This window comes from Poecilia reticulata, linkage group LG15, assembly GCF_000633615.1.
Source record: "Poecilia reticulata strain Guanapo linkage group LG15, Guppy_female_1.0+MT, whole genome shotgun sequence".
In the NCBI taxonomy this organism is placed as follows: domain Eukaryota; kingdom Metazoa; phylum Chordata; class Actinopteri; order Cyprinodontiformes; family Poeciliidae; genus Poecilia; species Poecilia reticulata.
The window spans coordinates 10,415,341-10,433,836 of NC_024345.1; the positions used below are offsets into that span (position 1 = coordinate 10,415,341).

General features: G+C 39.5%; 1 protein-coding gene across 1 annotated transcript; it reads right to left on the reverse strand.

Moving 5' to 3' along the window:
• Positions 1-22: 22 nt before the first annotated feature.
• Positions 23-17,459, reverse strand: LOC103476688 (atlastin-2-like). The gene is given in 15 exon segments (XM_008429183.1): positions 23-1,662; positions 3,435-3,866; positions 5,275-5,346; positions 5,769-5,825; positions 6,083-6,210; positions 6,304-6,442; positions 6,608-6,700; positions 7,775-7,831; positions 7,913-7,963; positions 8,064-8,200; positions 8,279-8,399; positions 9,945-10,154; positions 10,393-10,559; positions 17,241-17,420; positions 17,423-17,459. Coding segments are annotated over 15 exon segments (2,001 nt in total). The 3' UTR covers positions 23-1,542.
• Between the last annotated feature and the right edge of the window lie 1,037 nt (positions 17,460-18,496).

The window sequence follows — 18,496 nt, forward strand, 5'->3', positions numbered from 1 at the left end:
AGGAAAAAAAAAGAGCCACGAGGACTGTGTGTATGATTTATTCTTAAAATGAACATTTTAAACAAAAATAAATTACCAGAGATATCTTTAAAAGTCAGGCTAATGTCTCCGGTCCAGCAAACGGTCCAGTCTGGATACAAGTATCCACAACATGCAGCCGTCCAGCCCGTCCTGGTGACCATGAGCAGCTAATGGAAACCTACAGCAGGAGTTTCTCCTTTACCAGACCAGACTGGAAGAAAACAGCCATGGAAAACTGATCATCTATAAAATGTGTACATTGTTTATTTAAATAATCAACATACATGCCTGATTTAATATAAGAGCACAGAAAAGAAACTGTACATTATGAGACTGCTGATCGAGGTGAGGATGGAATCAGCGTGAAAGACACGTGCAAGCTGTTGGTGTGAAAAGCTAAAAGAATCGACAAACATGGCGGAGTTCCTCAGGGAGGTTCGCGTTGTGCAATAAAATCCATTTCATTCTACTTCTGGGAGGTTCCAGCCCTGGCCGAGAAACGTCCAGCAAGAGATTCAAGTTCAGCTCATTTTTAAAAAGGAACAATTCAACAAATCCAAAACCAACTTCACATAACATCAAATCAAACCGTGAATGAGACCGACCGTCTGAGCTGGAGCTCCCACAGCTTCTGAGGCTGCAACCAGTGTGTGTGTGCTGGTGCAGCTTTAATGGAAGGCATGGATGAGAAAAAAAAAAAAAAAAAAAAACAACTTTAAAAATTAACCTCTCGTCTATAGCTGGGCTCTAAAAGCTCTTTACAGCATGCACAGAGCTCAATACTGGCACGTCTGCTGTGAGACACCAAAGGCTGCTTCAAAGCACACCTTGCTATCTAAAAACAATCAAAAAACAACAGACCCCCTTAAAGAAACAACAGAAGGGAAACACTTGGTGCTACCTGCAGCTCTTCAGTAATTTATAGGAAGTATTAAAGGGACACAGGGAAAGGTGAAGGCAGCCTGACCCCAAAGAGTTTGATCATTAAAAACGTCGCCTCCTAGTGTTGGGAAAGAAATTCAGCTTTGCTTTATTTCCGTAGCTTGTGTTTTTCGTTGACAGATTTCAAGGAATCGACCCGTTGTTGGTTTTCCGAGTGGATGAGTCAGTAGTGCTGAGAAGATGTCAGGGAAACAGAAAAGAAAACACACACTTTGAAGGGGGGTGCATCCATCGTTAGCAGCTGCCCACAGCTGTGTCAGTTTCCTTCATCTTGAACTGAGTGCAGTCCGACTCCAGCGAAAAACAACGAATGCACCAAAAAGACAACATGTATCACGGCAGACGACGCTCTGCTCGGTCCTTTGATTGTGCAGCATGTTGAGTGAGGCACTAGGGGGCGATGAAGAGCAGGTCACGCTGCAAGGCTACGAAACAGAGACGGACGGGGCGCCGACAAAAACAACGTAGAAAGAGGGTCAGCTTTGGTGTTGATCTAGTCCCACAGCTCTAGCAGTGGACAGACGGCGGTGGGAGGAACACGACGATGATGATGATGGGGGAGACGAAGAGGGAGAGCGGTCAGTCAGTCTTTAACCTGGTGGGCTGGGTGCCCTGTTCTGCCAAACTGGCTCTGATGGAGTTGAAGACCGTCTGCCGGACGTTGTCCTCCATGTAGTTTTCAACAAGTGGCTTCAAAACCTAAAGGAGAAAAAAAACACAACAATCAGCATTCATTCATGTAGAAAGGGAAACTGAAGAAACACAGGAAGCAGACTCCAACATGCTCCAAAGATGCTCAAATAAAAACCACTTTTCTACTTTAAATAAGATTATAAACAGTTTGCCTTTTTAAGATCCACAGACGGCTGCAGCTCTGCAGGTTTCCGCACCGAGCAAAACAAAGTTCAAGAATCCGACACAAAACGGACTGAAAGATGATTAAAGGAGACGGCTGCAAACGGAGGACATTTCTACATGAGAGGCAAAGTTAAGAGTCTGAGAGTCCAGCAGCTGACCAGCAGCTAGTTGGTCTTCTTGTAGTTGTTGTTGAGTGGAACCAGAGCTTTGAGTCCAAGCGTGGCTCCTGATGGGAGGGAAGGGAGCAGAGAGAGGGGCCACGCCAGGTGGCTCCTGACAGGCTCCAAGAGTTTGGAAATCACCTGGAAGGAAAAGCAAGGAGGAACAGCGGAGTTAAACGAGGAGGACTGGCGTGAAGATGGACGGCGGGAGAGAGGGACGTGGGGACGAGACTTGAGTGGGGGGAAAAAGAAAAAAGAGGGGCATCGCTTAGGATTCAAGCACATAAATAAAAAAGAAAGAGGAGGAGGAGAAGGGAAGAAAATCAGACGAGATGCTTTGAAAGGTGGGCAGGCGGAAGATCGAGAAACGGGAACCGATACGTCTCACCTTTCTGACTGTCCTCTGAAAAGCAGGGAAGACAAGAAGAGACAAACAGGAAGGAAGGAGAAGCAACAGGAGACATGAGGGACAGAAAACAGAGCTGCTTCTCCTGGCTAACGGCGGGTTTAGGGAGGAAAGAAAAACTACAACATGAGCTCTAGAGCTCAAGCGTAAACCTGGCGCCCTCATTAAAACAAACATTGAGTAATAAAACTCAGCTCGATAAAACTGATATCGACTCTGAAGACATTTAGCCAAATGAAGGTGCATCAGTTCACCCGTCAGTTCATGTGGTCAGAGAAACGCTCTCAGTTTGTTTACACCTGCATTTTGCTCTGATTAATTAACCCAGGATAAACGTTAGTGTCCAGTCTAACCACTCAGCTTCCTCTGCAGTGTTCCACTTAGTGGGAACTGAATCATGTTAAACAATGAGAGCATGACGACACACAGATGGACAGCACTGCAAGTAAATGATGCAATGATGCTCATAATTAAGGCCAAAGGTCTTTAAAAATACTATTCATTCATGCCCTGCGTTGCCAAAAATTGAAAATGTCAGATATAAGGAACGTTGCTCAGGTGTTTATCCGTTTCTGAAGACTCCATATGGTCTATTTTTCTTAGATGACAAAATACATCCAAATAAGAACAAAAGACTTTACGTAATGTAACATATTTCAAGCAAAATGCATGAAATGGAGAGACTAGAGAAAGAAGGCCAAGAATTGCACAAAAATCCCCTGATGTTTATCCTGATGAAAATTACTTGAGCATTAAGCGCCTAAACTGGATTTAGCATCAACTGGATTTTTGAGGCAGGTTTCAAAAACAGTGTCCCAATCAGATTGTTCCTGTTGGTGTATCCTGAAATAAAAACCATAAAATGCTCCACTTCATTGGTCAAGATTCTCCATTTGGTCAAATGTTTCAGAATACCTCTTATCTACTGACCAAGATGAATTTCTTAAACAAAATTACGCTTCATAATCCCACAGAAATCCATTTATACTCAACAACAACATGAAGGGAAACACACACTCCGCCCAGCTTTCACTCTGATCGCTCACCTGTTCCCAGAGCGCTTCGGCCAACTGGTCTATCAACATTCCCGCCTCCCGAAACTCTCCCGAATACTTCACGTACGCCCAGATGCAGAGGAGCAGCAGCGCCACGCCCAGGACCAGGTTGGCCAGCGCCGCAAAGACGCTCAGGCCAATAAAGCCGGTCACCCCCGACAACACGTAGGTGAAAAACATGACCACAAAGAGCGTGGCGGGCGTGCGGGCTGCATAGAAGATGTTTTTGCCCTCGTTGTGCTTGGAGAAGTTGGTGTAGGCCTCCTTCAGCTCCAACTCCAGCTGGTCCTGGTAGCGCTGGCAGAACTCCTCGCCGCCCATCTTCTTTACGGAGCGGAAAAACGTGACAGAGTCTTGGCAGAAAGCTTCGTGGTACCTCTCCAGGTCGGCCGGGGCCATGTAGGGCCGGTCCCCTCCGCAAACCTGCCGGGACGGGAAACAAAGAAATAAAAGAAACATGACCAGAGTATTGTTCCTGACTGAGTTCATGACGGCTCAAATCGTCTTAAACTGTTTTCTTCAACATGACGCTGAGCTCAGAATAAAGGCTCCCATCAATTAGTGCAGTAGTGAACTTTTCTGAAACTTTGCGTCATCGTCTCCTTTCCTCCATTTCACATTAGTAGGTTGTATAAAAATCATAATTTCGTTCTTGTTATGCATCTGTAGTTTTAGGAGCTTATTTTGTTGAAACACACAGACACACAAATGAACCTATTTTGTGTTACCAGAAAAATGAGTTTAATCACCCAGAGATCAAAAGGATAAAAATCAATTTGACGTTTACATGACCAGTGGATGTGGGTCTCTAATCTCAGTTCAAACATCGAGGTTTAAACCATTTAGTTGTGCAGACGAACGCTTCATCTGGTTCCTCAGTTTAGCGAGCTACAGCACTTCTTTCGTGTTTATCTGAAACTTGTTCAAAACTTTTTATGTTTTTAGGTTTTGCCGTCTCGGGGTGCCCTGACTTCGCAGCTCGGTTTAGTTTGGAAATAATGAAAGGGGTGACATTTATATGAATTGTGGCAAATTTTATTGCAACCAGTATCAGCAGCACACCAGAGTGTGTTTGTGTATTTCTGCTGCAGAAGCTCTGATGTACAGAGAGAGAGGAGCAGACTCCTCCAACCACAAAGGATTCTGATTCAGTACATTTTACTTTTTTTTCCCCCTCCAGGGCAGGAAAATGTCAGACTGATGAAATAACTTCAATTTCCAAATCATACTGCAGCAGTGCTCAGATTTGTTATAAACAATATTGTTATCCATTAATTTTTCAAATTGCCTGTCAGAAGCCACTAGGGGGAGCTGCAGGATCCACTTGACCAGAAGCTCAGTCACATGGACAAAATAGAACCAAGCATTTTGTCTTCAGGCTTTATGCCATTACATTTCCGTAAATCCCATAAGTTACTTCATAAATAGATGTAGTCCCATTTTGGATGTTTATAGGTAAAATATGTGATTATATAAAAATAAATAAATCAAGGATGATGTCACACATGTTCCCAGTTTAAGCAAAAACAATTTTACTGCTTTATGCGTGGAGTTAAATTCCTCAACAACATAGTGGCATTTCCGCTTTTAAGAGAAAAACACTTAAAAGCTTATTATCAAACATCCTATGAGAAATCCAAAGACATTTCTCAGTTTGACTACAAGTCTTGAGGTTTTGTCACTTCTGCAGCCACACCTGAATGAGTGAACGGCTGGTTTAGCGTTAAACAGTCTGGTAATAAATGCTTTGTGCCCTTTTTCTCATATTATTGGATGATTTTTGGCTTTGGAGAGTTTTTTTTTAATTATTTTTTTATCGTAATGTACGCACCTTCTCCATGCTCTTGCCGTACAAGTCTTTGGCTCCAGCCACGGCAGTCAGATTATTGGCTTCTGCTGTAGCCTGATCACAAAAAGTAAAAAAAAAAAAAAAAAAAGACATTTTAAATTTAAAAAAACCAAGAAAAATGTAAAGGTTTTACAAATATGACAATCATAAAATGTTCTACTTGTTAATTCATTCGGACCTGTGATTTTAGAAGCATTTCCTAAACATCTACAGGTTTCTAGTCTCGCCCTTTATACTCAAACACTCTCTGAATGTTTGCACAATTTGATGCTCTGCAGATGTTGAAAGTTGATCGTGTTCATCATTGTGAAATGACTTCATGAGCTCATTAACATGCAGTTAAATATAGGATAAAACGGCAACAGAAAACATCCAGCTTTAAGAGGTGAAAAGATTAACAACTAAATACATTTATTTCAAAGCTTTCAACAGATTCCATTAATCGGTTTATTTTATTTGAAGACACGTCGACTGACCCGCAGCATGGACTTTGGATGAGGAAGCTCGTCACCTTCGTAAATCTTTATGTAGGCCTGCAGAAAAACAACAACATGCAAATCAAACATTATTTTAAAACTTTTAAATCTATAATCAGACAAATATCTTCAGGTGTGCCGAGGAAACAAAGCAGGAAGTTTCAAACTGGACTTGCCATCCATAACACCATGAGAAGTCTTTGGTGGCAACAGACATATTTCTTAGAATCAATAAAATTGTATAATTTGTGTACTTATTAGTACAATGTGAGAGCAAAACCGACACTGAAGCTACTCAGAAATCGCTGCAGCACCTTGAAGTACTCCACCAGATCCTTGCAGGTGATTTTGCTTCCACCAATCTGCTTCTCCACCAGCTGATCTGGGGCCAGCAGCACAGGCATCAGCTCAGCCAGCTGCGTCTTGAAATCATCTTCGATGTCTGAGACGAACACACGCAAAACCGTTTCACCACAAGCATAACATGGATATTAACCTGGATTCTAAGTAAGAGCTAGCTTCATTTCAGGCCCACCTTTTAGTCTCCCATCAAACTTTGGGTTGGTGGCCACCTTGAGGCCTGGATGTGGCAGCAGGAAGCAGCTGATCTTGCTGAAGCAGGAGTCGATGTGCTTCCTGACGTTCTGCAGCTCTTCGTGTTGGCAGTTTTTAACCTGTCAGAGCAAAATGGTCGGTAAATGCACAGATTTACATTTTGCTTAAATCTTTTAGAAAAAGGGATTGTGGAGAAATGTCTGGAGGTACGTTTTCTTATTCAGATCAACTCCACGCGTCTCCATGCATTTTAGGAACAAGCAAACATTTCCAACAAATCTCACCTGCAGTCTTTTTTGTAGAAAGGCCTGTCCTCCCTTCAGTCCATAATCGTATTCATACGGAGAACTCCAATCCCGAATCAGGAACATTAAAGACTAAAAAAAAAAAAGAAAAGAAAAACGATGGTTAGGAAAAAACCTTGGAGTTCATAATGAACACACACAAGTTTCTGGGCTTTTACAGGATGTCGTGCTCACAAAGAATTTTGATGAGGATTGTTTAAAGAATAGAAATCGTCTGGAATAAACCAAGGTTAAAAAGTGGACAGGCTGCTGGAGAAACAGAGCGACTAAGTTCAGACACCACCCTGCTATTCAGCATCTATAAACAAAGGTACATCTCAAGACATAATATAAAATTTAAATGTATATTCTTGGAATCAAAAACATTAGATCAGCGTCTTTACAGCATCCTGTAAGCAACAGGACCAACGTAATGCTCTAAAATTTGATTAAATGTAGTTTTAAAAAGAAAGCTTTGTGCCCTTGAACAACCGTCTTGTCATTTTTCCTTCCTCTGGGTCAAAAATAAAAACAACTTCTAGTGTCTCTGGCTGAGGAGTAACTCAAGAAATGTGACAGTTTTAGCCCATATGTCTTAGAGAGGCCAGTATGTCTGTGGTGGCTTTGAACCAGTGACTACACAACTTGTTATTTTGCAAAAGTTGTTCCAGCAGCTTAATTTGACTGGATACCGCACGCTGAACAGCCAGCTTCAATTACACGGACATGCTGCAGCTCAGTCTCCATGTCAATGACCTTCTGCTGGACAAAGATCCAGTCAGTCATCTTAGCTACGATCAAATAGCCCTGAGTGTAATCAATCAATAGTTTCAGTTTTTGAATTGAAGGACTGAAAACTTTTCAATAAGATTCTAAAAAAGATGCACCTGTAAGGAATCGTTGAGATGAGATGTATTTTCCCCACAAACAAGAATTTATGTCTGCATTTTCAAGTATAAATCTGATTCTGGTCAGTGCCTAGCAGCAACACCAATAACACTTTATAGAGTATGAGACTCATTTAACATTTTTATTTTTTAGTAATTTTATATTATATTTTTATTTGACAAATATAATTAATAGGCATGTTTTATGGTGATACTTCATTGGGTTTAATTAGTTTTAAATGCTTGTATATTCTGGATTCAGACATCAAACAGTGAGCACCTGGAAAGGTTTGGATTCAGTTTCTTCCATTGCCAGCCGTCCGTATTCAGTGAAGAGCTTCATGAAAAACAAAAGCAGAAAATAAGAATAAAAAGTCAAAATAACCATTTAGTTTTTGAAGAAAGAAGTAACACAAACCTGCAGATGCTGCAGATCGTCTTCCTGGATGTTATGGGAGAGGTTGTACACCTAAAGACGAGCAAATGGAGCAAAAAATAAAAATCACACATTTATGTCTCTAGCAGAAACAAAACGTAAACATTCCTACAAATGACATGTTTTCTGTTACCTGGACAGAGCTGGTCATGGTGCTGAGAGCGAACACAGTAGCAGAGTCCTTTATGGTGGACTGGCTATCAAATGCTCCCTGAGTGTCGACGAGGAGTACAGCGACCTACAAAACACAAGTCAGTGTGGAAAAATTCACTCTAAATAAGGAGGTTAAGACTTTCCAATTGCATCAGGGAATAAAAAAAAAAAAAAAAAAAAACTCAAAGTAAAGACGGGTTTGTTTGGGGATGGCGTTCACATACACCTGAATTCCTGTGGTCTCCCTCTCGCAGCCTCCCCTCCATTTGAACCCAATCAGGGGTTCATGGTCTCCTCCTATCCACGTGTCGCTGTGCTGCACGATGGTGGAAAAACGGCGTGGGAGAGACAAAAAAGGAAATGCTTAAACGACCCAAGTTAAGCAGAACTTGGCACACAACACCTGCAGTACATTTCATGTTTCAGCACTCTCAAATGCTCTAATAAGTTGTTGGATTGTAACGTTTATCCCCCTGCAGCAAATCCTATAAAAGCTACAGGAGGCTTACTTTTTAACAACATTCTAGAGACGGAGTCTTGAGGTCTTAAAGGATTGTGTGAGCAGTAAATATCCTCCTAATTAGCAGCGGGTGATGTCTCCATGTCTCTTAAGGCTCCTTTTGACAGTGCAACCCAGAATATCACAAATGAAAACAAGCAGAAGTTGTTTAGAGTATGTTATAGAAGAGAAGGTGTTATTCCAAAAACAGTGGTTTAAACTTACTTTGGATGAGACCGATCTCTGCAAAACGAACAATAAAAACATTAGGGAAAAGACAGTTGTAATAAAAAATTATCGTCATCCACGTCTACAAAAAATGCCATATTTCAAGTATTGTTGCACTACAAAGCAAAACTGTTAAATAATTTGTCAAAGGAACACCGCTGCAGTCCCGTCCAACAGAAGAAGAAAAAAATCCTCATCCATAGCAACAATCATTGTGTCAAAAGAAACAGAACTTTAAACTTCCATTTAGAAACATGACTCAAAAGCATGACACTTAGCAAAGTTTCCTTTTTATACTTCTGAGAAAAGAAAGAGTTCAGCATTTAAATAAGGCACATTCGAACTCTGAGACGTGGACTTTTCACCAGCAGGTCTCCGCCATGGGGTCCAACACAGAGCCAGTGCTCTGCTGCATTTCTTTCTTTTTACAGGAGTGTTAAAATGAAAAAGATGCAGCAGAAATGGAGCAGGGAGAAAGATCACCCAAGAAATCACCCAAGTTACTGAAGGTAGTAAAAAAAAATTATGATCCACACTGTCAAGTTCCACCAATACCTCGTTATGCAAGTTATTACTGGGATGTTTAAATTTTATAAAAATCTATTCTGAATTTAGTTAATCCCAACATATACTGTGCCAACAAAAAGTTTACATACACTCATTATGAACTTATATTAATGTGTGGCTTTTAATGATGGATTGTGATTGTTCTTATTAACCTCTGCCACAAAAAGACAAGTGCTTTTTCCAGAACGCACGTCTTGTTAAGAAAATAGTTCAGTCTTGAACCCAGTTGTGTGTTGCAACCACAGTTGGGTAGTAACTAGCTATATTTACTCAAGCAATGTTTTTTGAAAAAAAAATTACTTTTAGGAGAATTTTTGCTGTATTTTTACTTTTACATGAGTAATTTATTATGAAGCATTGCCACTCTTATTTGAGTAAAATTTCTGGATCACTGAACATCAAACGTTGGTTGTGTACATGTTCCCCCCTGAAAAGGGGGAGTTCAAAGCATCACTAAAATTATAAAATTAATGACTTTCATGAAACAGTGAGTGTATGTGACCTTCTGCCTGGCATAGCATATGTGCCCTTGTAATTTTAAAAACCTAAACAAATGTTAAACCGTACCTGATTGTACATGTAGCGCAGCATAAAATCCAGCAGGAAGGACTTGCCCTTCCGAAACGCTCCAGCCACAGACACGACCACCAAGTTCATGTCCTTCACATGATCCTGCAGCAGGATCTTCTCCAGCGCAGCGACGTCCAGCTGAAAAATGCCATCGCTCTCGTTGGCTCGGACGATCTGGACGGGCCCCGGCCTCTCCTCCACCACAGGCTAAAGGAGTTTAAAAAACTGCTTTTACTGGCATCCAAACGAGCTCATGAAGATTAAGACGGCTCTCCCCACCGACCAGCTGTGCCATACACATTTATAATTCTAGATTCCCTTCTTTTAATGATTATCTTTTTGTCTTCCAGATACAATTTTACCTTAAAACCATCCGTCTTTCATAGGAGGAAAAAAACTGAAGACCTTAAGGAGCTTAAAAGAAAAAAACATGTTAAAATATTACCTTTTCCTCGTCAATCCCTTCATCTGGTGAAGGACTGATGCTGTCGGTCTGATAGGACTCTGGGGTAATGGTTCTGATGTTTAACCCGTCCGTCAGGTCTTCTGGCCGCGCGAGAGGAGCCCTCTGACTGTGGCGAATGATCGGGCCATCATCCATGTCTTTAAACCCTTTAGCAAGCAAAAAGAGAAAGATAAACATACAAACAAAAGTCACCTCGTCGTGACAGGTCAATGTTGGAATCAGAAGGTAAACCAGACCGAAACTAAGGCATACACATTTTTTTTTATAGTCAAGATGTAACATTTTATTGCGAGGAAAAATAATAAACTACATCAAACTGGAGAGAGGATGCTTTCCTCTTGCTTTCTGCGATACACCGAACACTGTTTTTCACTCTGAACTTCTCATCTAGGTCAAACTGAAAATAGCCTTGTGGTGAAATACACAAAGGGCCGGAAAAAAAAAAAAAAAGACAAGAAGCAAGTATGTCACCAGGACAGTATTTTTATATTTGCCGTCTGTCACATTGATTTTTCAGGAATAACCGACCAGTTTGCACATCTCTTGTGTGTCACAATATTTTAGCTTATATTGGTGGCAGTCGTTCAGGCATTTAAATGTGCACAATTGAAAAGTTGCTCCTTCTTCAAGCTGTAAATCTGTTGCTAATTTAAATCAAGTCTCTTGAAAGCAAAACATTTCAACCTCCCTTCCTTCTTTTCAATCGGGGAACTCTTTCAGATTAAAGATTTGAATAAAACTTCCTGAACTCAGACAAAAATGTATCAAGACAAGTTGAACCACAAATTTTAAACATTACTCATCCGAATATCTCAGTCACTCAATCACTTAGCCGCCCCAAGTTACCTGGGGAGTTAAGCATCTCAAATAACTCCCATCAAGACTCGTCACTTTTAGTTTGTTTACAAGTCTAAGAGACGCTTCCTCAAAGTCAAACTTGCTGACAAAGAAATTAAATCTTTAACTTTCAGTTTGATTGACTGATTTTTTCCCCCCCATTTTCTAATGGTAAAGATCAAAGGATAATTAATTACATACTATAATACCAATAACTCTGGAATCTGGTTAAGGGGAATATTTAAAAACATTAAGGCAACACTATTATACCAGGGAAAAAAAGTAAATCTAACATTCCGTAATCAACCTGGACTTGCTGCAAGGTTAAAGCACAAGTCGGTTACTGTAATCTGCTCCGCACACAAATGAGCCCTGAACACTTCCTCAGTTTGTGGCACTGCAGGTTCCCATCCAGCCCAGAGAAGCACTTAGCGAAATAAAGTGGAGCAGACTGGAGCCGTAGAGAGAAGCGGACTGACACAAAGACAGCATTCTGCAGAGACTGCAAGGAGACAGCATTGCACTGCAACAGAGAACATGTGGAGGAGGAGAGAAAATACACAAGGAAGCACAGCATGGTTCAAATATCCCGACTGGACCTTTATAATAAAGAGGTCAAAGCAAGAACAAAAAACAAAACAAAAAACAACAAAAAGAAAAATCTGCCATCATACTTTGATCCTTCTTAAGTAACCAAGATATCAGATCATTGGATTAGAAAATCTTGAGATGGGAATAATATTGACAATATTGCCATTAGGCGCATCAGATATGAACCTTTTTTCTAGTTCTCATGTATGCTTATGACTCTGACTTCTAGTGTTCTGAGCAACGTCCTTTGTGTCCGCTGTGAACATCTGCTGGAGTCAGACTGTAACTGGCAAAGTATTACATTAGCATGAAATATGCAAGTTCATAACACTAGGAATATATTATCAGCCAACAATTACTGCACTGCACTCTAAGAAATGAAAAAGTTGGAAGAAAAGGATTTCTGATTTTGATTCTGAACCGTTTTATGATTAGAAGTAACAGACATGTGACTGTCTTCTTTTTAATATTACATTTAGCTTATGGTGTCAAATCAACGATAAATGACCAAATCTATAGAGACTCTATGAAAATCTTTATGTTTAAGAAAATCGGGTTGCAAGGCAAAAGCAAAATAAGAAATTGTTACATTAATTGTAAATGTAGTAAATTTCAACTGTCCTTAAATGACATTTTATTCACAGCTCAGTGTCTTCCTTGTCGTCGTCGTCATCATCATCATCATATCCCAACAACTCTCCTTGAGCTTTGGCATCTCAATAATTAAAGCTGCATCAGTTGTGGGCATGAAGACATTGAAAGTCTAACCAAGAGGCAAACTAATACTGGAACCTGAACTATTATAGGCTGCAATAATGTTGCATCCAAACAGTCCTTTGTGCTTACAATATTGCACACTCTGAAACTGAGGAGATGGTTGCAATTTGATATAATGTGTAGACATGTTGCAAACTTCATTGTCTTTTTTTTTGTTACCAAAGGTTTGTATTTAAATGCACTGGCATCACTGCTGTTTTAGAATTACGATAGGAAACTACAGAACTGCAACAGAATAAATGATTACCAATTTTGTAAAGTATGTCTTGCCCAGAGTCATCGTTCTGTGTCAAAGGAGGAAAGCTGTTAAACACCAGCTGCTCAGTTGAACTCTTGTAAATTTGTATCTTTTCGGGAAACAGGTTTAATATTTGCTAGTTCAGGAACAAAATGTGCAGTCACATCTAGTCTGAAATGCTTTTCTAGTGTTTTTTTTTTATATACATCTTCTATCCATTTGGGGCAGTTATTGAAAGTATCCCTTCATGTTTAGTATATCAATAACTTGAAGAGTCAAATTAGTCTCTTATCTTTGTTTGTAATGGAGAGCTTTAGATTAACCCAGGGGTAGGCAACTCCAGGCCTCGTGGGCCGGTCTCCTGCAAATTTTAGATGTGTCTCTACTTCAACACACCTGAGTGAAATAATAAGGTCGTTAGTAGGACTCTGGAGAACCTGACTGCACTTAGAAGGCGATTCAGCTGTTGGATTCAAGTGTGTTGGACCAGGGAGACAACTAAGAGTTACAGGACACCGGCCCTCCAGGACCAGGATTGTCCACCCCTGGATTAACATCTTACTAGTAGAATTTGTTGTAGGTTTTACCAGGAAAAGTCCAACCAGGGACCGTGTTGGTTAATTCCCCAGTGGCTAGAAGGACTATTGCAGAGCAGCAGATACTTTACAACACACACTGCGTCCTGTACCTGACCCAATAAATAAATAGCCTCACAATTTTACCAAAGGATGCCACTGGTTCGATGTATGTTAACAGGAAACATCTCTTTTGTAATTTGCATAAGCTTCCATCATTCACTCTGCATCTGTGCAGTCTAACCTACATTAGTACACCGAACACAAAACTCAGCTTTCAACTCCCGTGACTCCTGCTCTACATCTGACATAGCCTTTGATGACACCAAGGTCCACTAACTATAGCAATGCTCTAAATCATTAATCTAGACTTTTAAAAAAATGATGTAATGACACTTATTGAGTAAGAAATGGGAAGCAAAATTGCAAGCAACTAAAGTTCTATTTTGAAATATTCTTGATTACTCTTTTATCTGAGTGATCAAAAAACTCTGTCCTAAAGCTTCAACTCGAACAAAAACAGTGATGCAGAGAGTAAAAGCAATCTGATGTTTCAAACACTTCAACATTTTTACATTTACAGTATCAAACCATCTGATCCTTGCTTCAGGGAGAGCAAATGTTTGGTTGCTTCAGGCCAACTAACAAGGACAAAGTGCAGATTAAGATGGAGTCAGCCTTGTATGAAATCAGACATAAAGGTCAATATGATAACAGATTTATACTCGTAATGTACGTTAGCCTCTAAAAATCACTCAGAAAATGTAACTAAATGTCACTTCTCTCCAAAAGATCAATTTTCACATTCAAAAACATACGCTTAGAAATCTTCAAATTAATTTTGTTTCATTATTTTGAGTAAATGCCACCTCAAGGTTTTAAAAAGGCAGCTACAACTGCCATCCAGTCACAAGTGAGACTAGTTATGATTACTGAAAAATAAGTTTACTTCATTGCTTCAATCCGAAATGCCTATTTTATTATAAAAAGGCATTACACACAGCGTAATCATTTACAAGAGTCTGTTCATTTAGATGCTTACGGGTTGCAGCTGACACTGTGGCTGCGTAGTTGTGCACCCAATCATGGTCAAGACTGCTTGGTTTCCCCAGTCAAGCTACAGAAACTGTTCAAAGTGTGTTACATCCAAACATATTAATGCAAAGTTCGGTGGAAGGACAACATGTTAGGAAAAGATGCAGCAGAAATAGCCATGGCTTTGAGAGGACTGCAAGGCAAAGCTGCAATAGTTAGGTCCTAAAGCTTCATCTCTATGGTGGAACCGCTGTAATGACTGAAAAGGATGTCAGGAAAATGACAAATTACATGTTTACAAGAAATCATGCACTCCTAGTTGATATTTCCATCCAAATATTCAACAGTCAAATTATATATTTTCCCAGTGTTGTAGAGCTGTAATACTAATAATACGAGGGACATCAGATCCAACATTGCAGACATTTGTTACGTTACCTCCTCAGCTGGCTGACCCAGGCTGACCTTTTTCATGCCACCTCAATCTGATGCAGTAAATCATGCAAAACGGAAACCGACCAAGTACTAAGTGTGCTTTCACAAACATACTTTTAGCACACCAACATTTCTGTTTAAAAATCCTTTTTCTATTGCCATCTCCTTTTTTTATTTCAGATTTTCTGATTAAATTTTGGGTTTCCATGATCAAAAGCAAGTGATACATTTCAGTGATACTTGAAATGTATCACCGAATCTATTCAACATAAATGTTTTGTTTTCTTTACCTTCTATTATTGAAATAAATTTACTTCTCGGTAATATTCTAGTTTATTGAGCGGCATCCGTACATAAAATCCCCACAGTTAAAATTCAGATTCTAACAATTGAGTTCATATGCCATATGGTCAAATTCAGAAATACAAAGTCTGAGACAGTGGCGACCAAACCCTTAGAGCAAAGATCCCACATCTGTTAGAGCTTTCGCCGAGTTCAGCAAACCTGAATCGAATGATAACTTATTACCAGGCCTCTGGAGAGCGTGATGCATGCTGAGAAAGTAAGTCAGCAGTCTGTCTGCGATACTTCGGAGCAGACAAACGTCTCAAACCTACAGGACTCTGGGTTCTGTCACTGGAGTTTGACACAACTGGTCTAAGACGACTTGAGCAACTATGGGGCAACAGTGAAAAAGCAAATGGCTAAAAAAAATAAATTATATTTTCTTAGTTTCCCTAAAACCAAGTCTTTAAAACTGTTAATCCTACATTTTAAAATCCAAAGATATGAATGGTATCACATATAGCAGAAGAAAATGGCACAAGATTTCCACTCCAGGAAGTAAATAAAACATATCAAGGTTGATATCCTGACCGGTTAAACAAAGGTTAAATAAGACCACATGGTTAAGTGTATAACTGCTACATATTATGAAAACATCTGAATCAAAAGACTGATATTTTTTTTAAAGTATGCAGTAAAGTTCTCCAGAGTTGATTACTAGATTCAGGTGTGTTGAAGCAGGATAGCTGCCCTTGAATTGTGGAGTTGAAGACCCCTGGTATAGAGCAACACAGTTCTACCCCACCCCCACTTGTTACGACACACTTAGGTCATCCAACTAAAGCAATCCCTCACTTCCAATGCTGATTAGGAGGATGAGCACAATACTATTAAATTTTGCAAGTGTTTATTCTAGTTATTAGTCCATATACTAAAAGCTACCAGACATTTTTTTTTCAGTCAGAAAATAAAATAAACATCATGCACTGCATGATTTTGGATGTTTTTTAGCTAATATGTTGATGCTCAATTTCTGCGTAGAAGACCACCAGCACAGCATGCATCACATTTACAAATGCATAGCAGAATATATATATATATATATATATATATATTAAACAAGTAAACAGTTGTATTCAGTTGAAATAGTTAACAGAAAATAGAGGCACACTCATTTTTTAAATCTCTCGTTTGAATTACAGACGTGTCATAGACTGAGAAAAGAAAATGAACCAGATTGACTGGACTGATGAGTGGACCCGTCCTCTGGGATGCGAGACTGAGCTGTACTTTTCCACCTTTTTTTAAGCTGAAAGTATGAGATTTTATTGTAAAATATGACTGCACCAAATAAACATGAAACAAACACTGGTAGTTATAATTTGATTATTTACCAGACTGATGTTATTTTCATGATAACAAGGGAGCCAGTGACTGCATGCCACTGTTTGGGCTCCTTCACAGTTAAGGGGATAAACTTGCTGGCAAACTCTCCAGCCCGCTTATAGTGCATTTAAAAATATCCGAGTAAGTACTGGGATAAGATTAGCGTATACACAGTATATACCCTGCGGAATGTCAATGGTTTTTAGGCATTTTTTTTTGAGCGACCTAAGGGAAAACAGGCCAACTTAAAGATAAAAACAGCAGGAAACTGGCGGTTTTCAAGGAGCGGCCAGGTGAAAGTTAATGCTAGGATAAATGAGGCGACAGGTGTCGGGGTTGAGTTTTGTATCCGGGTCAGTATCTGATTCAAACAACACATGCTCAGCCAAAACACGGCTAGACCGAATATGCCGAACCAGAGCTTATTTGCATCCGCCTGTCGCTACTGCTTGGGTCTCAGAGGGAGAGAGGACGTATTCTGGCCGGGGAACCCAGATTTGGCACAACACCGCGGGTCTCCAACTGAAAACAGAAACGTCTGACTAACGGAAAAGCGAGAGGAACAAAGACCACCTTAATAAAACGCTTTCTCTTTCTATCCCGTTTAAACGTAGCACTTCTTTTCTCTTTCTCGAAAATTTCGACTAAATAATTCAGCGGGAGTTTACCTTCGTCTTCGAGTCGGCTTTTGGAGTTGCAACCGAAGTGATTTCTATTCCTCGGCCCGCTCGCCTTCGCCATCTTGGACTACTGAAATCTGACGTGGCTGACGTCAAGCATTTTTAATTCTTCTCGCGCTGCTTGCCGGAAAAGGCTCCGCCCCCAGGCTGCAGCAGTTGCAAAGCTGCGCTGTGTTGTTTTTTTTTCATCTGCTCATTTTCTATCATTAAACTGGTTGGTTATTCACGTTTTATTACTTATTTGAATAAATAAATAAATAAATAAAAATATTACGCGGATGTTAAATTTGATTTCTTTGGCCGTGGTGAAAAGCTATGTACTTCTACAAGAGTACACCAGCCAAATGTGTTGTTGCTACTGTAAATACAGTGTTTATTATTGTTTCCAACAAGCAAGAACACAAAATGTGGTTGGAAAGAGCTCCACTGATGATTTACAAAGATAAAACATCCTGTCCATGCTGCGCCTTCTGCCACCATATTTACACATCAGGTCCTGGACAGAGCAGGATCTGGCACCAAGACAGAGGATCCCGTTGGTCTTGATATTAAACAGAGAATTAATGATACTGGACAATGATGTTTGTTGAGCTTCTCGAGACGTTCTGGTCTTTCAGTAATACTTATCCTATGTAGCAGGAATTCCTACACCTACTAGAATTAAATATACATAATTTGTAAACATATGCTTAAAACAATTTTAGTTTTATTTATATTTCACAAATTTGCTTCTAGTAAGTGGTCAAAATATTAAATTAAAGTGACTTTTTTTCAATGATTAGAAATATGTATTACAAAAAGTGTAAATTGAATACACTTACCCATATATAAATGTCACTGAAAGTATATTTCTCATTAATATATTCTAAATAAAAAAGTGAGTGGTACTTGTTTCAAAGTATGCTGAAAATGTTATGGAAGTACACCACTAGACTATTGATTTTTATATGATTTGTGTTTTTGCTAGAATATTCAAACGTATTATTGAAAATCTAAATATATAATATATACATAAAATTAAACAACCATTATTATAAAAAAAATAACTATAGAGGCTAAGGACCTAAAGAAACAATAAGAAATGAAATGAGGAAGTTTAAAAACAGAAAGAAAAAAGGTAAATTTCAAAACCACAAGATATAGCCTTACAGTGTGAATAGTGTTCAAAACCATATAACCACGACTGTGTCTCTGCAATAGACTGAGAGACTAACAGTTTAACTCTAGCAACATTATTAACTCAA